The sequence below is a fragment of the Eublepharis macularius genome, chromosome 4 (genome assembly GCF_028583425.1).
Source record: "Eublepharis macularius isolate TG4126 chromosome 4, MPM_Emac_v1.0, whole genome shotgun sequence".
NCBI classification, from domain to species: Eukaryota; Metazoa; Chordata; class Lepidosauria; order Squamata; family Eublepharidae; genus Eublepharis; species Eublepharis macularius.
Window position 1 is genome coordinate 13,281,524 of NC_072793.1, and position 25,999 is coordinate 13,307,522.

A 25,999-nucleotide genomic window follows, 5' to 3' on the forward strand; every position below is an offset into this window, starting at 1 on the left:
ATCAGAGGGCGGGGCCACCAGCCACGTGACCGTTTTCAAGAGGTGCCGGAACTCCGTTCCCCCGCGTTCCCCCTGAAAAAAAGCCCTGCTCTTGTCTACCATCCCCATCTCCCAGAGCACTAAAAATACCACAAGACAGGTGAGAGTATCAAGGCCGTGTGTAAATGTGCAGCAAAATATGGGGCCAGGGAAGGAAGGAGTTGCTTGGGAAAACTGGCTGAAAGTTGGTTTCATTTATTTGCTGAAGAAACCCTGGTGCAAAACGAGAGGGATGGCGTGAAAAAGATTTCAAAAACCTCCCCTGCTTGTTATGATTGCTATTAAAAGCAGCATAACAGTTACCAGGCAGTTACATACCCAGGAATGTAAAGCTTCTTCCTCTTAGCTTTTGCTATTTCCCCCTATTTACACAGCACAGTGCAGCTCTCCTAATAAATCCTGCCAGTTGTTGTCCGTTACCACAAGATACCTTAAGTCCTATCAGACACGACAGTTCCTGTTTATCTGCAAGCCCAACTTGTCACATACAGACAGGCTAGTTGCGTGAGCTCCTGCTGCTCTGGGTAAGTGGCGGTAAAGTCTAAACCAGCAAAATGCTACTAAAAGAGAAAACGGCGACAAAGGCAACAGGTACATTTGACCTCTAATCGATAAACATCTGCCTTACCTCTGATTCTCTTCACGTTCAGTGGGGGTCAACGTCTTTTTCTGCTTCAAATGCTCTATCACAGCATTGTGTTTCATTACCACCTTGAAGACAGAAAGACAAATGCAATATATGAGCACTTTAGAGGGAAAGAAGCAACAACAAGGGGCCCCTTTGCAACCTGCAAATAATTCAGAACAAGAACGCCACAAAGATTTAAATGCATGACTGAGAAAATGGAAGTCGCCATCACTTGCCAAGCAGTTGTCTATGTTCTTTCAATGGCAGGAAGCAGGCACTCTTGCCTCCCTCAGCCACCACCCTGAAGAGGAAGGCAGGAGAGGTAGAGGAGTGGCTGTGGAGAGAAGGAAGTTCACTGCCTCTCCTGAAGGAAGCTAAGGAAAAGGTCCAGAAGTTCAGAAGGGAAGGCTCAGCAGCAAGAGGGTTCTTCTGAGAAGACATTTAAGCCTAACGGTAGATGAGAGGTCTGGCTTATCCGCGAACGCTCCAGAAACAGCCAACCTAAAGAAGGGCTTGGAGAAGAGGAGGATGGAGGGAACTGTTCCAGCCTCGTATCTAACCTTCCTTCGAAGACACTCCTTTGCTTAATCTATCCTGTGTTTGAACCCCTATTCCAACTTGCTCCACCATTTTCCATCCCTAGCTTCAAACCAAACGATGAAGGTGCAGCTCTAGCTGTTGCCGTGTGACACCTGAGTCCAACTTCTTCGAGATCATTTAGATGCACAAGTGAAATTTACTAAGTGTGGGCAATCCAAACTAATATTCTACAGGGCTATCCTGAAGTGCCTTTTCTCCAGTCAATGTGCTCTGTAAAAATGCTGCAGATGACTGAGCATCCAGATCCAAGTCTCTTTCCCTCCGATCTGAAGATGCAATAAAGAGCGACGCGGTAAATCATGACCCAAATGTTACAAAACATCGCACAATAGGATTATTCAGAACACCATACAAAAAACAGTTGTGTCCTGTGATTTAATAAAGGAACATACCTGAGGGTTATCCTAATTCATAGGTCAAAAGGGTTCTCTCTCTCTCTCTCTCTCTCACACACACACACACACACACACAAAAGCATGCAAACTGAAGGATGACAGATGGAGGCTCAAGTTTCCTTCTGACACCTTTACCTGTTTCTGGATGATGTCACTCTGATTAGAAGCCTGAAGCGAGTGTTCCCGTTTTATCTCGATATGCTGCTGTTTCTTCTTCTGCTGCTGCTCCCTGAGCTGCTGGACCCTCTGCAGCTGCTCTTGGACGCTGGCGGCTTGAACAGTCACCACGTTCTGGATCTGATGAGCTTGCACTGGACCTGCTTGCTGAATCTGAATAGGCAACTGAAGCTTGATCTGCTGAGGCATTCCACCTTGCTGGGCCTGTATCTGAGCCACGACATGGGACTGAAGCTGGGAGAATACTTGGACTTGCTGCGGAAGCTGGGGAACGGTAATCACCTTCGTCTGGGGGGGCTGAATTTGCAGCGCAGGCCGTGGAGCTTGCACAGTAACTTGGTTTACGCTTTGGGCAACTGACAAAGTCTGAACAGGAGTTGGAATTTGCGACTGTGAAGTATGAATCTGTATAGCCGTGTGGGGTGGCAACGGAACCTGCTGTTGGGCCGTGGTCTGCACCTGAGCTGGCTGTATAGGCTGGACTTTGGGTGGAGTTAGTGGCGGTACCAGTGTCTGCACTTGGTTCTGAACTTGAGCTAAAGGCTGCCCTTGCATGTGGCTCTGGGGTGGAGCCTGAACAACGGCTGGAGTTACAGCTGCCTGCTCTGTCAGTGGCTGTGCTTCAGAGATAACCGAGCATGGAAGTGAAGCTGGAGTCTGAGCTTCAGGCAGTACCTGGGCTTCAGCCTGAAGTGGAGACTGAGTCGGCTGTGGCTGAGGCGCAGGTTGAATGCTCGGGGGAGGCCCTTGTGGCTGGGCTGGGAGCTGACTCTGCGGCTGGGGCTCTGCAGGCGGAAGTACTGGCACTGGCTGTGTTTGTGTCTGTGCTGGGGAAGTTTGTTTCTGTCCTCCTGCAGCTGGGAAGAGAAAAGCACACCCTTCAGTTCAAAGCCATGGGAAAAGCGCAAGAGGCAGCTCTCCTCCTCTGGTTTCAAGCAGCCAGTGCAACATTTACACAGCATTAACTATGCATAACGTTTTTCTAATAACATTATTTTTATTTAATGTACACAACTATTTTAAATGTAAGCAGCTGAAATGCATTGTTTTCTGTTTAACATATATTAAAAACAAACAAACGCTACCTGATGTTGAAGTGGAAACTGTTGTAGTAGTTGTGCTGGCTGCAGTAGCCGCTGCTGGTAATGGGGTGAAAAGAAATCTTTGAATTGTACCATTTGGCATAGCTGCTTGCATTAGCTGTTGTCCCGGTCCTGGTATTACCGTTACACCCTGTGGGATCAACTGTAACTGGCCTGTTGTTTGGCCCTGCCCCTGAATTACCACAGTCAAACCCTGACTGCCACCCTAAAAAAAATAATACAAATAAATCAAAAATAATTAATACCAAGAGAAGATTCCCCAAGGTTGCACTGCACAAGGCATAAGATCATGGTGTTAAAGAGCAGTCCTAAGCAGCGACACCATTTCAAATCCCATGACCTCAATAGCGTAAGAAGGGTGAATTTACTTAGGGTTGCACTGTCAGGCACTAAAAATGAACAGAGCAAATAATATCTACGTAGAACAAAAGGGATGTGTCAAAAAATTGATCTGTGGCACTAAGCAGCAACAGAACTGAAATGATGTTGGAGGCTCAATAATCTGCTCTCAATCGTCACCTATGTTTCCATAAAACTGTGCCAAATGTCTTTAAAAGACTAGATGTGCACACATATTTTTCAACAAACATTAGGTCATTAAAATAATATAGGATTAAAGAAGCACGACAATCAAAGCTGCAAACATTTTAGCAAATTTCACCTCTTAAAAACACATTCAGCAATATAATTTACTAGTGCATTTGAAAGCATTTACGGATTTTTCTAAGCATTACTCTCTGGGATCCTGCCATATATGAGCACAGCTGCTTTTCCAGTTCCGCCTTTCCACTCTGGATTTTGGAAAAAGGAACTGGGCCAATTTAAGAACACATATAGCCCAGAACCACTGGAGGGAGAATTGTGATAACGTGGAAACCTTCCACTCCTTTGCCTTACTGTGTTTTGCGCATTTAGATTTAATATGGTACTTTCTTAGACTCCGTTAAGAATCACTAACTGGGTTGACATGGCGTTGCCTGAAGAGCAAACACAGTAAAATATACACAGCAATGCCATTTTGTATTTTATTGTTCAAATTTTTTTTTGAACAACTTTGGGTAAAATGATGTAGGGTTGGATCAAATCATCTGCGGGCGCGAGGACTGTGGAGCTCTCGTTTATTTCCCTTCTTCTCCGCAGTCCTTTTAGACTACAGGGAAGTCGATTCTCAGGGTCGCAGCACCGGCATAGGACCACGAAGGTTGGGCTGCACTGAGCAGGGTAAAAGAGGTTAAATCTCTTCCATCTGAGTGGTGCTAATGAGGAAGAGAGGACGGGGAGATTTTGTTCCCTTCTCTCCTCAGGGCAGTGCCTCCCCCCAGGTTCTGCAGCTCTCGGAATCAACTTTCCAGTGGTCAGAAAAGACGGTGGGGGGAGGGGGGCAAGGGAAATATCTATAACAACCAGCATCCTGTACTTCTAACCTGGCATCTATTTTTTATTATTTGTACATCTTAAGGCTGGCATCTCAGTATTTATTCTTATAAAATGTTTATAAGTCTGCCTTACGGACCCAAGGCAGCTAGCAATAAAATTGATACAACATAATTCTAAAAGAATAACAGATTTTTTTTTTTTTAAAAAGAGAGATTGTCTTTCAAGAAATCCAAAGAGTAATCATCTTGAGGAGCCAAAGGTTCTTCTATACAGTGCTGTTTTACTAACCCTCCAAAACTCTAAGAGATATATAGATCTTCTAATTTCTTCTTGGGAGGCTATTCTGTAACATGGGAGCAACCACAGAAAAAAGCCTGCATGCAGACAGAAACAGAACATACCCTTGTGGAGCTCGGAACAAACAAAAAGCCTTGCTGTGCTGAGCGAACCTGCCACACAGGCTCATACGGGGAGGGACAGCGCTTGTGGGTATGTGGGCCCCAGGTTGTGAAGGGTAACAATAATGTTAAAACAACGTCTTAGAAATATGAGAAGAATATTTCAGTGAACTATTAATAATACGCCCTAGGTGAGTGATGCCAAAGACAGATATATTTTAAACAACAGCTAAGCCTAACTTACAAGTTTACACATTTCACATATGACAATCAAAAGAGCTATGGAAGAACACAATATAGAAACAGAAGTGTTTTTCAACAACAGAAGGGGAACTGAACATAGCTTTGGCTCAGTTCTAATTTCAACTATTTATCTGCAGAGGAAAAAGTAAATATTTAATATCAAGGTAAGATTTCAATCAAACCTTATTTTCTAACTAAATTTTTAAGTGTACTTCAAATATCCACATAAAGGTATACCATTGTATTGGGAAAGATACCAACAAGAAGACTGTTTACCTGTCCTTGTGTCAGCTGTGTGAGCTGTGCCATAGTCAGTTTCACCTGGCCCTGCTGAGGACGAGGAGGGTGTGGAGGCATGGCTTGTGGCTGTATGTGCTGTGAAGGTGGCCCTGAAGTTGTTGCCATCTTCTGAGTAGTAGATACTGTGGTAGCACTAGATACAGCTGTTGAAACAGGCTGCCCTCTGATGATCTGAGTCACGACTTGTTGGGTCTGACCTGTACAAAGGCACCAATGTCGGTGATATTAAAAAAGCATTCCTACCACAAAACACCTCTTTGAAACAAAACCCATTAAAACATAACCCCTAATGATTATTCCTCTCAGCTGGCAAACCCCATTGACAAAAATAATACCATCAATAGTATGCGCTCCACTGGCATGTAAAACCAGAGTGATGTGCTTTCTTCTCTGTGTATTTTAGCAAATATTTTATTTATAAGCAGGGCATACCTAGGATATTCTAGAATCACCTTAGATTAATAAAATTTTACTCTAATATTGGCCAGGATGCATAGAAATGTCCAGAATAACTTTTTTAATATTGTCAGGGCTGACTGAGTCTAGGCCCCTTTAAAACACTTCTATTTTAGTAACCTAATGTAACACAAAGCCCTTAAATTAATAGGTATGATACTAAAATGATTGTGAAATGAAGAAACAAACCATGGATTTCACACACTGAAAGTTTGAAAATCAAAATTAACCTACTGGCTGGGAGAATACCTTGCTGTACAACCACAGGTGTTCGAATTATGGTCTTTCCTAATGCTGACTGCTGAAGTGGTGCTCTTATAACTGTCATCCCAGGCCGGAGAGGAGTCCCAGGTATAACCTATGCAAGTTCAAAAAAAAATAATTCATTTTTTCCCCACAAAAAAGGCAAACATATAAAAGCTTAGCTTTGTAGAAGCTGAGATCTAATCTATGAAAACGACATATTGTCGAAGGCTTTCATGGCCAGAGAACGATGGTTGTTGTGGATTTTCCGGGCTGTATAGCCGTGGTCTTGGCATTGTCGTTCAATGTGACTGGCATCTTCAGAGGTGTAGCACCAAAAGATCTCTCAGTGTCTTTTGGTGCTACACCACTGAAGATGCCAGTCACAGCTGCTGGCGAAACGTCAGGAACTACAATGCCAAGACCACGGCAATACAGCCCGGAAAACCCACAACAACCTATGAAAATTTGTAAGGCTGCTGCTATTTTTAATAAGAACTTATTTTCCCTTTACTCTGCATTTCCAGTATTGTTGCTTTCCACGTAATCTTTTTATTTATGTGATGTCACCCTTGGCCTTCTTTCTAATAAAATGCTTTAGCCACTTATAGCAAAACAGAAGGGAAAAGGCCAAAATGAAAGACAGAATAAAGGAAAACTAAGACTAGTTTCTAAAAGTGCCAAGAAAACAAAAAAGGCTAGGGCACATTTCAAAGACGAAACAGCACTGTTCCTTGCTTCTGACCGGTTCCAAATTGCCCCGATTTAAAATGAATCCTCAAAATAGATATCCATTGGAAATGTTTCTATAGAAACTAGGTAACAAAAAGTCACAAAGCAGCCAGTGTTTAATTTCCAAAATGAGGGGAGCTACCATTGATGTCACCTTAGAAATCACGCTGTCAGATCTGAAAACCCTTTCCACGAATCTAAGATTAAAAATACTACAGAGACATAAAGGATAGATGCGCAAGTGCAGACTGTGGTTACCGTTAAGTGTGCAAGATTATTACTGCTTCAGAAGTTTTGGATCCGAGTACGGACACTGAAAACAGGTTCCGAGTTAAGCCTCACTGAGAGCAACCGTGTTACCTCTATGAGCCCTGTTATCCCAGTGTTATTTAAACAGAATGCACGATTTATTTAGAAAATCAATCCACTCTTCAGCCCCCAGGAAAATCTGGTAAGAGGACAGTACTCCGCCAGAGCTATGCTCCACAGCTGTAACATCCTTATCAACCCTACTAAATTTAAACCCATCCTGAAGTAATTATATCACTGCAACAAAAAAGCAAAACATCTTACTTGTGATGCGCTAGTTGTACATGTAGTCCCTGTATTATTCGGCCTAATCGTTACAGTTGCTGTCCTTGGCTGGAATGAAGTAAAGGTTTGTTGGTTGGTTCCAGTAGTTGATGGAATGATACCCAATACTTTCTGCTGTACTTGAACTACACCTAATGGGAAAAGAATTAAGGATGCACTGATTTAAACACGCTGACCAAATCTGGTATTTGAGGTTGTGTAATTCACTTTGAGGGATATTTTTGCAAGTTTTAAAAAAAAGAGATCAAGATTTTAGAACCCTGTACTAAGTCTTTTCAGGAGATTTTTTTTTATTTGTGGGTATTCCTTGGAAGATGCAATCCTAAGAACACTTTCACGAGACTAAGTCCAATGGAAGAAAATGGAACTTGTTTCTGAGTAGAACTGCTTAGGATTGCTCCCTTATTGTCTTTCCAAAGACTAGTATGAATGGTTTCAAACTGATACAGAATAAAGGAACATGAACTATCTCCAAAGAGACCAAGATTCATCCACTCTTAAGTAGAGATGAGCACGAACCGCAAGACAAACTAAAGTTCGTCACAAACTGGGCTAGTTCGTGCTTTGCGAACCAGTGGCTCGTGGAAGCCTGTTTTCCACGAACTTCCACGAACTATTCTGCCGGTTCGTCTGGTTCGTATTAAACCCCGATACCCCTTTCCGTTCTGCTGCTCTAAGCAGCAGGGAAAGGGGCATTTTCACCCCGGATCAGCTGCTTGTCAGGGATCTCCCTGACAAGCAGCTGATCCAAGCCTGCGGGGGTGAAATGCCCTTTCCCTGCTGCTTCGCAGCAAGACAGAAAGGGGCACTTAAACCCCATGAACCACGAACCACTTCGCGAACTGGGGCAAGTTTGTGAAAGTTCGTGGTTCGTGTAACAGGACAAACCACGAACCGCATGGTTCATTTTTTTCCTGGTTCGTGCCCACCTCTACTCTTAAGAGATCTTAACAAGTAAAATAATACGTCTGTAATGGAGGCAGAAGGAAGGAACTGCCTCTGAAGAGGAGAAAGTCTGACCTAGTGGCAGTATGCAATCCTGACTGACTCCTGGGGCTTTCCCACACCCTCAACATTCTTGATTTCGTTAGCAGTCAATCCCCAAGCGTTGGAATCCATTTTAGGTACAGGTCTTCTGCATGTCTGCCCTCCCTCAGCATTTTTATAGTTGTGAAGTTCACTTATTTTTTCTTCATATGCCTTAAATAATCAGGATTTTCAAGCAAGGGTGCTATTATCGTTGGTGACATCATAACACCCCTCCTCTTTTATTTTTTGTCCATGCTTATATTGCTATAAGGGCTGGATTTGTTTGAAAAAAGATCAAAAATGAACACATGGGGAAGTCTCTGCATGAGAAAAACTAAAAGGGGAGCAGCTACACCACCATATCTAAGTGCCCAAACCAGAGAACCCCACTTAGGCTGATCCAGAGCTCGGAGGTGGAGGCTGGCACCAGTGAGGAAACTTCTATATGGATAGAGCCCGGAGCAGCAGCCACTATGTGTTTTTCAAAACACACATTTTTTTTTGTTCCAGAAGCTCCCCTAGGACACCAGAGATTTGCATGTTTTTTAAAAATAATCATTTTCATATTGCTGCCTTGACCTACCATTCTAACAATAGATGCAGCAGATTCTCTGAATTCTCAGCGTTCAGTTCTTTTTAAAAAGTCTTTAGCCCCTTCCCTTGTAGAAACATAAGGAAAAAGGCATACCTCTACAATGGAAGGAGCTAGAGACTTACTTTTTTAAAAAAATGAAAGCTGAGAATTCAGAGAATCTGCTGCATCTCTCAGTACAATGGTAGGTTAATACAGCAATATGAAAATGACATTTGAAAAAAAGATAAAAACAAGAGTGGGGGGAGGAAGGTGGGGAAGGGAGGTTTGACAATGTCGAACGTCCAAGCATTGAAAAGTGGGTTCAAGGTGGATGGGAGTGGGTGAGACAAACCAAACCAAAAGAAACATTATGTGCAAGGAAAAACTGACTCAAAACTGGCTTCCAGAAAAAGTGGCCTCAAAGGAACCAGAAAAAAACTGGGGGGAAACAAAAAATCCAAAGTGAAAAGGCAAAAAAAAAAAAAGCATGCAGAATATATTGGGATAAATCAAAGCAATACAGGGCCTGAACCAATAAAAAAAAACCTGTGGAAAACCCCTTGGCCTCTTATCCACAGGTAAGAAAATACCAATGTCCCACCAGTACCAATCACTAATCAACTTCTTCTGATCAAGGAGCAAAATAAGAATACAATCAACTTTAGTCCACAATCAAAGCATAAGACCTTATTTGTGGCAAGTTTTCCTTTACACTGAGAAACGTTTATAGCCACTCTTTTATTAGAAACGGAAAGCATCCTTAACCATTAGATTTCCAAAGGCAACAGGTAATAAAGTAAAAGATAACACTGCATAAAATGACCACGATCAGAACGATGGTATCATAGATATGCGTATCAAATCAGAACTAATTCCCACTAGAGAAACTAACAGTTTGAACGCTCACCCTTCCTCATTTTAAAATTAATTAATTAATTCAAGAGATAATTTTATTGGGAAAGTATCAACAAAAAAATCACATTATTGACAACATTTCCCTCCTACCTCCTTGAGTGGCTGGAACATTCACAGTAACTATTTTGCTGTTTGCAGGCAGAGGCAGCTTTGTTATCACTTTCCCAGCCATAGTTACCGGACTGCTTGCAATCTGGAAAGTCTGGCTGCTGCTGGAAATCGGTGTTGCCGATGTAGCTGCAGTACTCGTGGCTAATAAAACAGAAATGGTGGTCAGCTTCTGTTTCTAACAAATAAGTAATAGAATATTTTTAATGATTACTTGTGTGCACCTTATTTCAGTTTTCTCAACTGAGGTCACTGCCAGCAACTATTATGCTGCTATTATAGAAAACTGCTGAGTAAATTCTTTTAGTATTCTATGTATTCTGAATAAATCTTCCCTACAAAGTAATGCTAAGTAAACTAGACTCTTAGATTGCAGAAGAAAATGGGACTGGGAACAAGATTAACAACTGAGAGGGTGAACAAAGAACTCTTCTTTCTTATATGTAGCATAATTCCAGTTAATCCAGTGAAAATTTCTAGGACAGACAAGAGGAAGCCCTACTTCACAAAACATACGCCTAATTAGGAAATATAAAGCTACAAGATGTGGCGATGTTCACTGACCTAAAACAGATATCCCTCATGAATGAAAGGTTCAGACTTGTTAGCCATAACAGGATCCTCCATTTTCAGAGGTAGTACAACCTTTTGAGCAGCAGTTGTTGGTCACACATCCATTCATTACTTAGTTATTAGGGCATTTCCTTGAGAAAGAGGGTTGGATCCAGACTAAATTTTCTGCAAATGGAAGGGGTGGGGTAATTTCCATAATTTTTCTCTTCCCTCTACAGACCCTAGACTCACTTCTCAAGCTATTCTCGAAGGTCTCCAGTACCCCAGGAGAAGCATTTCAGGGAGATCAGTGGGCTGTAGGAAAGATAGGGGTGTTCCACTGAGAAAACTTAATCTGGGTCCAGCCAATTATCATGGTCTAATTCAGTAAGTCAATTTTCATTATATTATAAGCAGTGTGTGTGTGTCTTAACACCGCCCCCATCCAGTTAACATACCCTGTAGTTCTCATGAAAGCATCTTCAGTGACATGAGTAGCCAATGCTAGGCTCAAAAGATCTGGAGCATTTCATGCAAATATTCTGCATGCATGATTGGCACAACTCTAAGGGCAAACTTACCACAATGATCTGTATGACTGAAGAAGCCCTATGTGATGCACGTGGTGAGGTCAGCTTATACGAAAGGAATCTCCATACCAGCACTTCTCAGCTGTAAACCTAACAGGGGGCTCCTACATGCCTTTGCCTGAGGCCACCAACAACATGAACAAGGCCCAATATTATAAATAAAAATACACTGCTAAGTATATAAGCCTGAGGGCTTTTAAAGCAATCACATACCTGTTGAAGACTGGCCTTGTTTAACCCAGGTAGCAAAAGTTTGATGGAAGTTCTTGTTCTGTTGGAATGTAACTGTTGCCGGAGATCCCACTTTAGTAGCCAGGACTACTTTGGCTCCACTAGAAACAGGGCGTGGTAACGGGCCTACCACAACTTTCTGAGGAGCAGAGACTGTTGTTGAAGCACTGCTAGTTGTGGTAGCTGCAGCAGCCCCACACACAGCAGGCAACTGCTTCTGCTGTTCCATTCGCTTCTAGAAGAGATAAACACAGGAGTAAAATGAGGAACAGCCAGCACTAGCAAACTGACCAATACCAGCTCTCTCGCTCATGGCAAGGTGAAGTACTCTAAGGTTTCATTCTCTATGCATGCTTACATGGAATCATGTCTCTCTGAACAGTGGGATTTGCTTCAGAATAAACATGTATAAGATCATCAAGTAACACAGTACATGGCTTGTGTGACAATTATGTTCGTTATAAATGAGAGTTTTAAAAATATATATAATGTCAACGTAACTGCTAGAAATCTGAAGGTTCTAAAAGCACTAAACTCTTCAATGATTTTGCTACACACAACAGCATAGTCCAGACATCATGGCAAACAATTAATCACTTGTATACCTATGAGTTTTGTAGGGTCCGCAGAATTGTTTGTGCAAGCTCTGGCCCCCTCTCCCCCCACTTTTTAATGCATGAACAAGTAGTCAATTACTTCTGCTTTCCCAACAAGCTACACTGTCAAAGTCTGATTTATGCGGCAAACCAAGATTCGGAATCAACATTATTTAAAACAACTTACTTTGCCCCTGTAGGATGGGACAGGAGAGCAGGATTACAAGAGCAAGCCTGAAGCTCCTTCAAAGCTCATTCGTGTAGAGACAAACCATGGTTTGCTGCTATATTTGAACCGTATGATAATTCACTGAACACATCGGAACTGCTGTAGAGGCTAAGAAACAAACTGCAAAGACTCCACTTTAAAGCCACTTCTCTGCTACGAACAGACTAGGTGGCCTCAGGCAAGTCATTCTTCTTCGCAGCTTCAGGCCATCATCTCCAATACAGGGATATTAACACTGACCTACCTTAGAGTTACAACATAATATATGTGAAGTCCTTTGATAACTCCCAAGAATAAATACAAATGCTTAGTGCTATTGGGTGTGATGCAGAGAAAACCAAGTGGAGCTTTTCCATATATTGTTCTTGCGGTGGTTCCTTGTGATCCCTGAAAAGAGACTCACAGGGCCCTCTGGAATGGCACAAGGGCTCTCTCTGGATCCCGTCTATTATTTAACTATTTTCTATGGGTTTATGGGGTAAGGGTTGAGTTCTGCTCATAGCCACAAATCCTCTACATGTAAGATAACATTACTTTTTAGACACCTGTTACACAGAATAGTAGATTTTCATTTTACTGTACAATCAATCACTTTAGGCAACTTTTTGCAGAGAGGTGGTTATAAATACTAAATGCTAACATGACTAACCTGATTATGTAGATCAACTTGACGAAGATTACAAATCTGAAATAGTATTAATTCATTCCCAATATGGCTAACACTTTAGCCACAATCATGGTTCGAGTGCATGGTAGTATTTCTATATTGTTATACAATAATGGATAAACAGTAATTTGATTTAAATGGCTACTAGGGAATGGAAGTACTAGGGAATGGATTTTTTTAACTGGAATGGCGTTTTACTGGATGTTTAGATTCACAAACAGTGCTGAACGGGTTGAAAAAGGGAGATGTGAAAGAACTCTAGAAAAGGAGTTTCTGACTGGTTAAACAAAGACAATTGAAACTCTCACGCATGCATCACAGTGACCTGAATGAGTTTGCAGCCAGATATATATTAGACACATATCAAAGGAAGAATTACATTTCCATTCCAACATGGAAGCATCATTAGTTCCACACTTGCCAAAAATTACTTTAATCTCGCCTAAGAAAATTAAGAACCTGGCAACTTCTGCAGTACAATTTAGAAGGAGCTCAATACCAAGAGAAAAGAGTGATCAATATGATAAAACACTTGTTATAGAAAGCACAACAAATTACAAAATTTAATAAAATAGTGTCGTTTCCCATCAGGAATATGGATGTTTTTAATTATATTAAAATGTTAAGCAATTCTGTGTTAGAGGGAGACACTTCAATGTTGATTTTATGATGGACAAATGGGAAGAATGCAAACTTCAACAGGCGGGACTAAGAGGCCACCCCACCTGCTGGGCAGCCAATCGCTGTTGTTTTAGTTGAGCCTCCATTTGGGCCTTGAATTCCTCAGCCTTCTTCTGTTCACTAACCTTAGCCTGTTGCTCAACTGCTTGTGCCTTTTCCTTCTCCACTCTGCCAAAGAGACAAATGGAAAATTAGTATTGAACATTATAAACTAATTACAAAACAAGTATTTTAAACAATGCTAATTATGAACCAATTTCCTACATTGCTGGTATGTTGCAAAACATTTTTTCCAGTGATAGCATGCTTTACTTTTAAGATTATTCTTTAGAATGAAGTATTTGTGGAAATTTTCACAATTAACTTAGCAACTTGACAAGCATTTCAATGTCTCTGTTGCCTGTTTAAATCACTTGTGTGTGTGTGTGCGCGCGTGTGTCCCCCACCGGTTCAGTTGCTAAACATTCTAACTTGCCAAGATTCAATATTTTAGCAAAACAGAATCTCTACAAACAGCACAGCTTTGATGACAAAAAAAATCGCAGTCAAGTAGTTTGGGCCTAAAACTTCAAAGAAAAAGTACTATAGTTAGACAAAACTGTGTAAGAAACCAAACTAGGGAAACTGAGATGGGAGGAAGGCCCAGATAAATGGTGTTTTGATAAGAACCAAGTAAGTACTGGACTCACAGGCAAGAATGAAGTTAAGATGGATGAAGGATGCCTGGAGTGGATCATGATAAAATACAGTGGGAAAATCACAGGAACAAGGACATAGGATCCTGCGGGGATGATAGGATAAAGAGAAGGAGGCACAGAAACCAAAGTTTGGAAAGTTAAGTGGGAGCAGATTATCTATAAATCAATTCCGTTAATGGCAGGGCTTTCTTCTGGCGCAAGAAGTCTCGTTCCAATGGAAGGGGCATGTTCCACTGAAGGAAAGTTCAGCTTTTAGTGACACAGATTCATAGGATTGAACCCACTACCTGGTATTAGCCATCTGGATTGAGTTCTCTAGTATATTATCATATTAAAGTGATTTAGAGAAGAGGAACATCTATTTAATGGGTTAAGTGCTTTCTAGAGTTTTTGCCTGTTTTTTTCCAGCTTAATATGTGAAATATGAACTCAGTAACTGCTTTCATTTTATGTATTTACATTATTTACAGTCTGCCTTTCTCATTAAGACTCAAGGTGGATTACACAGTGTTGAGTCAGTACAGTCCATTTCAAGGGCATTTCAATAAACAATGCAATAGGGCAGGGCTTTTTTTCTGGGAAAAGAGGTGGTGGAACTCAATGGGTTGCCCTCGGAGAAAATGGTCACATGGCTGGTGGCCCCGCCCCCTGATCTCCAGACAGAAGGGAGTTGAGATTGCTCTCCGCGCCGCCGAGCGATGCGGAGGGCAATCTCAACTCCCCTCTGTCTGGAGATCAGGGGGCGGGGCCACCAGCCATGTGACCATTTTCTAGAGGTTCCGGAACTCCGTTCCCCCGCGTTCCTGCTGAAAAAAAGCCCTGCAATAGGGTATATAAATGCAAATTTGCAAAGATCTAAACCCGGCTTGAATAAAAAAGAAATAAATAATAAGTTTGGTCAGTTTACCTTTCAGCAAATGCTTTGATCTCCCAAAGTTCCAATTCCTCCTCTGCTATCCAGGTTTCAATTATAACGGGGCCTGTTTGCTTCGGAGTTTCTGGCCTCTTAGGCCTCAGTGCACTGGATCGAAGACCCTTCCTTTGAGGCGTAGGAGTTTCTTTAGAAAAACATAAATTTTCAGCTGAAATATTAATAACATCTCCCTGTGTATTCACAGTCCCCTATGAGTAATTTAAGACAAATTTACCTTTGGGGGCCTCTGGAACACCGATAGGACAAATAATTTTCCGTATACAATATTCTGATCGAATTCCATAGGGTCCAACGTCTCTCCGCTTGATTATTTCAGTTGTTGTAATTTCTGTTTCTGATGTTTCTACAACAATTTCAATTATTATTTATTCGTAAGTTTAATTTTTAAAAAAATCTCATCAAAAAAGTTTGGACAACTTACTCTAAAGTAACTTGGTTTGAATGATCTGAGTTTTAGTAAAAAAAACAACAAAGATTTGGGGGACACTTAAAAAAAAACACCTCAGTATTAATTTTAAACGGCCTAAAGCGCTATAATTCAAAACTAAACTACTAGCAAATAACATATTATCAGTCTTTAATCACAAGGTCATCTTCAGTGCTACAGAGATAACTTCAATTAATTAGGATTATAATTAAAATGAGGGTGACATTTTAATCAGTTGTGCATTCTATAAGATGCTATCTGTCACTCAGTATCTCACTCTCAAGTTATGGACTGCAGTAATACATATAAATATGGCTGATGTTGTTTACCAGCTAAATGACTAACATTGTCATCAACACCTGTAGTAGCTTAAATTCATTCACTTTTTGTATTAATGTAGGTTAGCAATTCACAGGTATGGAGCCAGTTACATGGCTAAGATGTTTCCATACCAAACAGAGCGACCGGTTTATTTTTGGCAGTTACGGCTTACAAAGTGGAAACACAACCAAAGATGGGAGTTATCTGCTGACAGAGGAAGTTCATTCTTGAGTGAGAGCACATAAAATCTCGTGAAAGAGGTGAGACCAATGGGCTAAAATGCAAACACCTTGTAATTGTACGCTGGATTCCCTGTTCCATGTAATGGAACCCAGAGCCCATGTAATTTTAAAAAAGTATCAGGTGTTTCTGAATATTATTATTTATTTATTATCTTTATATCCCATCATCATGGAACTTAATATGGTACATATGAGGTTCCCAGAAGATCTCCTGTCCAGGCACTGATGAGACCCAGGCTGGTTTAGCCGTTCCCTGGTTCTCCTAAGTAAATATTTTCCTGTTTAAGACACAGAATTTCGGCTTGCAGGCATGAAAAGTTCTCTGAACTTCTGAGTTAAGAGACACTGCTTAAGTGCTCTGCTATCATGCAGCCTACTGTACATGGTGAGGTTAGCCGAAAAGGGTCCTTGAAAGAAATAACGTATGCCCTACAACCAAACAAAAACTGAATGTAAAAGACTTGTTCTAGTGATGGCAATAACCAACCTGGTCCAAAATGACAGACTTATTCCAAGTATGGGGTAGCATCCATAAATACAAACATTCCTTAAAAAAAAGTATTTATAAAAACAGACTCTCACTTGATCAAACTGAAGTTCAGGGAGTATGTTTGCAAGTTCTGAATGCATCTTATTTAAGTATTGCTGATGATCTTGTAAATGAACAATAACAAGCGTTCTTTTAAAAGACTACCTGTACGTGTAGTTCCTCCACCCGGTGGGGGTTTGGCAGCCATATCATCCCATCTTAGACATGCCCACAGTAACCGCAGCATTAGGCTCACCCCTGCCAATGACTTTACGGTTTGAAGCCGGTATCTAGAGAAATTTGTAAAGGAAATCCAATACTGCACACTTCTGCTGTCATAAATTACATAGCTCAAAATACCAGAAGTCTGGTTGTTATTTTCCATAGAGTTATATACAGTATCGCAGTTCTATATGGTATCTCTTCATACATATCTTTTCAGTGGCACTCATGTTCACCCTGGCTACCTAAATACAAGTTTATTAGCAATAATGAGCATTTCTTGAACTGGTAATCACTTCATACATCATATCTTCCTACAGGGATGTAAACAGTGTCTTTCTATGCCCCTGTATGAAACTGTTTTCTTATGATGACTATAAACAGTTGTACTTGGTAATCTGAAATAATGATATAAATAATAATGTGTGCTCCATGGATGCTGTGATATTCTTGCTTGTTACAAAGAGGTAAGTTCCTACCTAACTGAATCAACGGTGTATAAGAAAGCAAGAGTCTCTAAGAAAGAAATTGTAACCTTAGAATATGAGTTTTCTAATGTTAGCAAAACACTACCAAAAACCAGCATTACTTATTTTTAGAACAGGACTCGTAACAATTAATTCTGGAAAACTCTTTCATTGAATATTGACAAAAAAAAACCCTTATTTAATAACATCTTATGAAAAGTTTTCTGTTTAGGTAAGAAACAACAGAAGCTATATTTTACAGGAGCTACACAAAATTTTAACTGGCTCCCATCAAATAAGGTCAGATTTTTAGGCTAGTTCCCTAGGGAGGTGTTTAGCATCTCATTTGAATCGGTGTACAACCTGCCCACCAGCATGTACGGAAGATGCAAGAAACTGGTAGCTGTTCACAGGCCACTATGGCAGTATGCCCTTCCCCCGCTCCACCTCCACTTCTACTCAAGTGCTCTAATTAGAGTATATACTAATCACAGTACAGGAGCTAGGCGCGTTCCTGCATGAACAGAACTGGAAAAAGAATGCTGTAAATAGAGTTCAAGCCTTTATGAAACAAAATAATTCAGGTTTAAGATTTAAAAAACAGACGACAACTGGTATTTTCATGCTAGAATATTTATACCACTATGACTTATGAACTGAAGCCCTCTCCCTCTAAAGTTACTTTACTTTTTAAGGGAGTCATTAACACATACCTCCAGGTGATACCGAAAGTTGGTCTTGGGGATGGATATGGCCAAATATCCAAAGCAGGTTTTGCCGTGTAGTTGAAACAGGGAACCTCTCTGATCCCTCCTCTTCTCGCCAGCTTCTTTAGATCATCATTGGGCAACACAAATATGCTCTTCTTGCTGCTTTTGGTAACGAACTTCCTATAAGATGGCAAGGCCGTTCCGGAACGCGTCTTTTTCGGTCTCGAAAATTTCATCAGTTTCACTTTGTCTCTTGTGGAATATTCCTTGCTGACTGTCATAGAAGTCACCAATGTTCCTCCTGGAGTAGTCAAAGAATCGGTTACTGTTGTTGTAACCACAGTTTTGCTCTGTTCCTTTACTGAAATCACATCAACCTCGCTGTCTGCAGGAGGAGTGGTAAGCTTTGTTACAGTGGTTGTGGTGGTGGTAGTTACAGTGGATATGGAACAGTTTTCAGAGGACGACACCACACTTTCTTTCTTGTCCTTGGTGGCAGACAGTTCTGATACTTTATAAATAGTTTTAGATTCAGTAGAAACAGTTGATGTGGTGGTCACTTCCGTAAAAATCGCCTTTACTGCGTTTTCTCCATTGATGTTTTCTACTTTGCTAAAAGTCTGTAGTCCATTTTGATCAGCAAAGTCATTACTCAAGCTGGATTCCTCACCAGAAATTATAGGTGACAGGGCATCTTTCTTGACACAAGAAGGTTCAATTTCTGTGCTTTCTGTTTCACTATATATATTGTTCTCATTACAAGGCTGTAAGGCTGGCATGGGTATGTTATCAACAGGACTCAGTCTTTCTGGAGAATGTTGCTTCTTTCCCATGTTTTGAGCAAGCTGGGATGCATTATCTTGAGGCGGGACGTTCCCTCTAGAATCACCACCCAAATCCATAGCATTCTGTACACATGAACTATTTTTTTCATCTGTATCTTCCATAGCAATATCACCATTCATAAATGGTTTTACAGGTTCATTAGAAGACAATGGTTTCATTAGAGGATTACTTTTATTAATATTATTGACTTTAGAATCAATATTACTCTCAGTTTGTGCAACTGATTCTCTTTTTAAGCATTCATCATTAGACAGTATTTTAAAATCAGCATCTTTCCCATTTATTCGAAACGTTGCCGATTTTTCTTTTTCTGTTCCTGTATCTAATTCTCCGTTTTTATTATTATTTTTGTCAGCAATGCATTTTAACTGATCAAAGCATCTGTTTATGGAACTCGGTGGGAGAAACTTTTCCTGGTCTTGCTTTTCCCCATTTGTTTCAGCTATTTTAGATTTCACTACCTCATCGATAATATTTGCTCCAATCATGTCTGGAATTTGGGCCTCATACGACTCTTCTGAAATGAGTTCAGTGTGTAGTGGCTTTAGGTTTCCCGGAGTTTGTTTTTGATTCAACACAATTTTGTTTTTAGGTGCATCTTCATTATTTTCCTGAGTACCCTCTTTTACATCATTTGTTTGTAGGGATACCACCTCAGAATGATCTTCTAAATTGGAGGTTTCCATAGAATCACAGCCTTGCTTTTCAGATTTTAAAGGTTCAGGTCCTTCCTTAGTTGAAGATACAGCATCTCCTTTGCAAATGCTTTCAGTCGCCACTGGCTGAACATTTTCATACTGAGTTTCTCTTGCATTTATTTGTTCTGAGCATTTTGCAATGTCTTTTAAGATGCCATACTCGTTATCTTCTTTGCTTTCTACTGGTTTAGCATCCTTCATGGTGGAGTTATCAATCTCTATCTCCTTACTATGTGGTTGAATTTTATCTGTATCCATGGGTTCAGACTGATTTTCATTAGTATCCTTTGCTACTGAATGTTGAGTATCGGGGCACTGAACTGAGGGTACGCCTGTTTCTCCCTCTAATAGTCTATTCAAACACTGCAAAGATTGCACTGATTCACTGGGTTTGGTAACATGGAGACTGCTAGATGACAAGTGGTCCTGAACTAGATCTTCAGTTGAATCTGTACCTGAAATACGGGTTCTGTTTGGGGAAGTTAAATCCATCTGTTTTTCATCTGCTGCCTTAGTTATCTGTAGGTCATCTGCATTTTTTTGTGGACTTGGAGATTCACAACCTGAAGACTTGGTGCTAGTTTTAAGCTTTATTCTTTCTAGTCGCTGTTTTTCCTCCAGTGTAAACTGTTTCACTCTCCTTTCAAGTAGCCCATCTAATTTTGATGTTTTTACTTTCCTTTTATAACAAGTTCTTAAGTGAAAACCCTCACTGACATTTATTAAATCTGCATTGATGGGGCTTTCTTCATATTTTGTAGAGGTATCCATTTTTGCTTCATCTACTTCCATAGGTTCCTCCTTGATATCTTTATCATTTTCTTCGATGTCTTTCTCCACTGCAAAGAAATTATTTTTAATCAGTCAACCATCTGGTAATGAATATACATATAAAGGTAAAGGTGCAAGCACCAAGTCATTACTGACCCATGGGGGGACGTCGCATCATGACGTTTTCTTGGCAGACTTTTTCTTACAGGGTGGTTTGCCGTTGCCTTCCCCAGTCATCTACACTTTACCCCCAGGAAACTGGATACTCATTTTACCAACCTCGGAAGGATGGAAGGCTGAGTCAACCTTGAGCTGGCTACCTGAACCCAGCTTCTGCTAGGATTGAACTCAGGTTGTGAGCAGAGCTTGGGCTGCAGTACTGCAGCTTACAACTCTGCACCACAGGGATCTCTCTCCCTCTCTCTCCTAAACTGATCTATATTGTGGACCTAAATGGACAATCACATATTTTTGTATATGAACTTCAAACAACTGCAAAAAATTGGGTGATCCATTACGCTGATCGCAATATTAGCAATAGCATGCATACTGAAACCTTGAGAAATCATATGAAGGGGAATATTAGAATCAATGTGACGTGTGTGTAGCTGTGTAATCCTATGCAGAGTTACTCCATTCTAATCCCACTGATTTCACCAGGCTAAGTAACTGCATTTAAGTAACATTAATAGAATCAGTGGCACTTAGATATACTTGTTTTCCTAGACTGTTTGATTCTGCCTAGCAATATATGGAAACCTAAATACAGAACCACATACCAAATGATTAATGCATCTATTACCTTCTTTTGCATGATCTGATTTTTCCAAATGTTTGTCAAGTTCAGCCTTTTCTTCTTTCATGTCGCTTTCTTCCTTTGTTCGCCCTCTCTTAGTGGTCTCTGAATTTTCACCTTCTTTTTGGTCCTTCTTCTGTGGCTCACGGAAATTTTTTATTTTATCTTTCAATGAGCCAGACTCTATTTTTACTTTTGCTGGGTTTTTTCTCTTATCCATTTCACGTTGTTTTTCTGAGATGGTTTCATCCCTTTTTGCTGATATGAAATTACATATTTTAAAAGGGAGTAACATAAAATTGCTTCTCAACTTAATCCCAGTAATTCAGAAAAGTAACTACTAATTAAAATGTAAAAACGGCAACACCTTCAAGTATCCAGAACTCAGAATGCTGAGTGAAGCGGAAGAATATGTATTTGAGCACCCATGGGAACCAATGATTTCAGGTACTGAGACTAATCAGGAGACACACTAACCAGCTCTTCTCAATCATCACTGCCCACAGTCTAAGTAAAAGCAAGCAGGTGCCTTTTATTTATTCAAATAAAAGTGAAGACTATGGGTCAGACCCAACGCCACCTACACAAAAGAGGGGTGCCGTTTGATTTCCTCTTTTTGCAGCACTCCCCCACTCTACCTCTCATGCTATTTTTGATGTTTTCTGACCATCAGAGCCAGCTTTTCAGGGCCAAGGGGCTACAGCAAAATGAAGGTGAGATCCATCCCGCAAATGGTCCTCTGGATCCCAACCCATCAAGGACAAGCAATTATATCACTTTGTGAATTCATACAAAATGCTGTATTAAAATTATATCATACAGCATATTTCCTAGAAACTAATGAAATACGTATCTATAAATCCAACATCATACCATAAATTCTAAATCTTCTGAAGTATTTGCATAGAAAGAAAGTGATTGATAAATTACAGAAGGATTTGGGAAAAAATAGTGTTGAATAGGTGTGTTTTTGATGGAGTCAGCTGAACATGGCAGTAAATTCTATTTGATATAAAGATTTCTTATACTTACTTGGTAGTGATTTCCTGTAACTAACGTTAGTATTTCCAGGTAATCTGGGTACAAATCTATGAACATGTGTTTTACTAATCCAGATCCATCCACCATATCCTGTTACTCTATATTCTTCTCCTTTTTGTTTCCAAACCTGTTAACAGTATAGAAATTGATTTTTCAATAAGTTTACTTGAAAAGTAATAAAAGACTGATTCAGTTTTCCCGCTTCGTAATTTATGAAGCGGGAAAAAGAGTCAGAAATAAGCCATTTCCAAAGTGACGAGCCGCTGGAAATTGCTTATCGGCCCGTTTCGATATGCTCCGTAAAGATTCGGAGCACATGGAAGCTTCCCTGTCCCCTGCAGGTTCCTCTTCACCTGATGCTGGGAAGAGGAGAGAATTCCCCCATCTTCCTGGCAATGGATCAGTGAGCAGCGGAGTGGCAAGTTTAGTTAAGTCAAGTCAAGTTTATTATTACAGTCTGTGACCAGAACATATAAAACCATTTGCAAATCAGTTTAAAAACAGTTGAGTGTGGCAAGTTTAAACTTGTCCTGCCGCCACTGCCTCGCCACTGCCTCCTCTTCACCCGATGCCAGAGAGACGGGGGAGATCCCCCTGTCTAGCCAGCATCAGGTGAATAAACAGCAGCGCAGCAAGTTTAAACTTGCTGTGGCCGCCCCTGCCTCCTTCACCCAATGGAGGGAAGATGGGGAAATTCCTCCATCTCCCCTCCATAGGGTGAAGGAGAAAGCAGCAACCCAGCTAGCTGAAACTTGCTGCAGCCGCTGCTGCCTCTTTCAATCTATTGAGGGGAGACAGCGAAATTCCTCCATCTCCCCTTCATTGGGTGAAGGAGAAAGCGGTGGCCCAGCAAGTTTAAACTTGCTGCGCTGCCACTCATTCACCTGACGCTGCGGAGATGGAGGAATTCCCTCATCTCCCCTCCATCGGATGGATGAGGCAGCAGGACAGAAAGGGGCATTTAAACCCCAGTGGCTTGGCTCAGCTGTCTGGTGGGGAAGTCCTTGCCAAGCAGCTGACGCTGGAGTTTAAATGCCCATTTCCTGCTGTTGTGCAACGGCATGGAAAAAGTCATTTGAACTCTTTGACCTGAAGCTTCGCAAAGCAATACAAATCACTTCGGGAAGCTTTGATTCGGAATTCCGGAACGGGCCTGGCATGCTGGGGCCGATTCGGAAATCTTGAATCTTTGTGAATTAGGTCTGATTTGGGTATTTTTCCCGAATCAGAAACCCAAATCGCACACACCTAGTTACAAATATCACTCTTTATCTGAAGTCTGCTTGCCCTGGAACAAAAATTAAACAGGAAGTTCTAAACCATGAGTTATCCACTGTACTTTTGTTCCATGTTCTGAGGTAAGAACACTTCAAGCTATGTTTTGGGATAGTGTTTTGACTGAGCTACTGGTTTCCTTTTCTTCATTCCACAGTCAAAAAGACAATCTTTTTTGAAAAAAAAATATTGAACTGTAGCCCATCTCCAACAGCCAGAATTGCTACAGTGGTAAAATAAAACAATGCTCCAATGCATATTGTGGCTTTTGACTGTATCCTTATAGAGCAGCTTGAAGTATTGCAAAGCTCTAAGGCCATTAAATTAAAAGGCTTATACATGTAAACTGCCTGAACAGACACATTTAAAATTAATTCAAATTGCCTCTTCCATCACTAGATGCTACAACTTTCATAATTTAAAGTTATGAGCCACTAGGGATTGACTTATTCATGCTGCCAAAGATCAGCATCATTTATGTATTATTTCTAAAAACACCTTAATATACAGGTCCTATACACAAATAAAATATACATGTCCCTACTGGCAGGCTTACAACTAAAATGGCATGAGATAATAAGAGAAGGGACTTGGAAAAAAATAAGGAAAACTGCACTAGATGGGCAAAAGGAAGCAAAAAATAGCTGAAGTCCACAGAAACATATTTCTGACACTTTAGCATAAACATACCCCAAAAAAACCCTGACAGTTATTATAGGATTAAATAGCATTTTCTAACATGATGCTTCATCTGAGCAAAATGAGAACTTTTGTTAGTTCGCCATTTCAGAGTATTTTCCCTGTCACTTTTTATCATTAAAGCATAACCAGTATGAATTGTACCAGAAGCACTCCAGCAATGCAAAATGGAAATGTGGACGTACAGAAGGACTTCCTATAAAGATGTTTAATGAAGCTGTATCCACTGACACAGTACTAGCAAGGGATATGGCAAGGTTACGTGAACTATCTCCATCCCACCAGGCAGAAGGGTGGGCCACACAAACTCAATGAAAAGGGCATGGCAAAGGCTCTCTGCCCTAATACCCCTCCCTGCCAAGAAATCAGCCTGCAAAGTAACCATCTGCAGAGTATGACTTTATGGAAAGCCTTTGCCCAGAAGATCCAGAGAATCATCGGTTGCAACTCTATTCCCTGGTGAAATGCAAAGTTCAATATGACCCAATAACCCATGTCCAACATCACCCTATATAATGATTTGGAGGGAAGGGAAATGCATCTTGGGAGAGAAGCCACAGTGCCTTCAGAAACACATGGTCATAGATCCAGAGGAGTTAGCCGTGTTAGTCTGTAGCAGCAAAATAAAAAAGAGTCCAGTAGCACCTTTAAGACTAACCAATTTTATTGTAGCATAAGCTTTCGAGAATCACGTTCTAACGTGTAGCTTATGCTACAATAAAATGGGTTAGTCTTAAAGGTGCTACTGGACTCTTTTTTATTCAGAAACACAGGTGCCTGTATTCTTCCCTTTGTCACCTGCTTTTGGACTGGACTTGTCCAGAATTTTTAAAAAATCATGAAATCTGTAACTTATTTGTTGAACAAGACAACGTCCCGTTATGGCATTCTGCTACGGCAGCAGATAAAGATTTCAGTAAAAATCGGACACGGTCTCTTAATTTATCCTATGACCATATTATTTATTCTACATGCTCAAACCTACATGGTTGCATTTTTTTAAAAAAAAATCAAAGTCAGCAAAAATTCACCAAAAAGATTTAGACTTTCAATTAACAAGATTACCGTGCTGAAACAATACCTGGTGTTTGATGGGAAATGTGTATTTCACCCATGTTGCTTGTTGCATGGTTTCTTCCTCCTCTTGCTTTCTTTCCTTTTTTTTCACCTTCTCCTTTTCTTCTCTTTCAATAGATGTCATTCTACGTAGCCTAATCAAACAGAAAATATAATGCCACACATTATTCCTTCCAGTTACATAATCATTTGAATTTTAGTGGTACGTTTGCCTTATATCTTACCTGGTGTGCCCCAAGGACTCCCTCCAGATCGGCAGCATGACAACTGGTTTAATTGCACACTCTAATATAGCCAAAGCTAACGCAAATTCTCTGGGTTTGCTACACATCTGGACAGCCTTGATCCAATTAGACCTACGGAGGCAAAGATATGAAAACCTTTTACGTTTCTTCTGTACATGAAGATATCCTAACTGACTATAAAACACTGGTTCGGCAGTTATGAAAACGGCCTTAGTAGCACAAACAGGGCTTTTTTTCAGGGGGAACGAGGAGGAACGGAGTTCCGGAACCTCTTGAAAATGGTCACATGGCCGGTGGCCCCGCCCCCTGATCTCCAGACAGAGGGGAGTTGAGATGGCCCTCCGCGCCGCTCAGCGGCGCGGAGGGCCATCTCAACTCCCCTCTGTCTGGAGATTAGGGGGCGGGGCCACCGGCCATGTGACCATTTTCTCCAAGGGCCACCCACTGAGTTCCACCACCTCTTTCCCCAGAAAAAAAGCCCTGAGCACAAATGTAACCATTTCAATAGCAAGTGTATAATGTGGCAGAAATATGACGAAAAAAC

The 25,999-nt window shown here is 40.8% G+C and overlaps 1 protein-coding gene across 5 annotated transcripts in view; it reads right to left on the reverse strand.

The window, feature by feature from the left end:
• The window catches only part of BPTF (bromodomain PHD finger transcription factor), a 100,779-nt gene that overhangs the window by 16,058 nt on the left and 58,722 nt on the right, over positions 1-25,999 (reverse strand). For 2 of the 5 annotated variants that reach the window (XM_054975891.1, XM_054975889.1), the window contains exons 9-25: positions 25,435-25,566; positions 25,215-25,344; positions 22,151-22,286; positions 21,125-21,376; positions 18,011-20,390; positions 16,774-16,898; positions 15,304-15,432; positions 15,063-15,213; positions 13,502-13,625; positions 11,267-11,519; positions 9,894-10,055; positions 7,265-7,416; positions 5,966-6,074; positions 5,237-5,457; positions 2,925-3,147; positions 1,798-2,696; positions 668-750 (exon numbers count right to left, since the gene is read on the reverse strand). In XM_054975891.1, coding sequence (XP_054831866.1) covers positions 668-750; positions 1,798-2,696; positions 2,925-3,147; positions 5,237-5,457; positions 5,966-6,074; positions 7,265-7,416; positions 9,894-10,055; positions 11,267-11,519; positions 13,502-13,625; positions 15,063-15,213; positions 15,304-15,432; positions 16,774-16,898; positions 18,011-20,390; positions 21,125-21,376; positions 22,151-22,286; positions 25,215-25,344; positions 25,435-25,566 — 5,661 coding nt within the window. Of the gene's footprint in view, positions 1-667; positions 751-1,797; positions 2,697-2,924; positions 3,148-5,236; positions 5,458-5,950; positions 6,075-7,264; positions 7,417-9,893; positions 10,056-11,266; positions 11,520-13,501; positions 13,626-15,062; positions 15,214-15,303; positions 15,433-16,773; positions 16,899-18,010; positions 20,391-21,124; positions 21,377-22,150; positions 22,287-25,214; positions 25,345-25,434; positions 25,567-25,999 lie in introns of all 5 variants that reach the window. The other 3 variants (XM_054975890.1, XM_054975892.1, XM_054975888.1) reach the window with 2 other exon arrangements.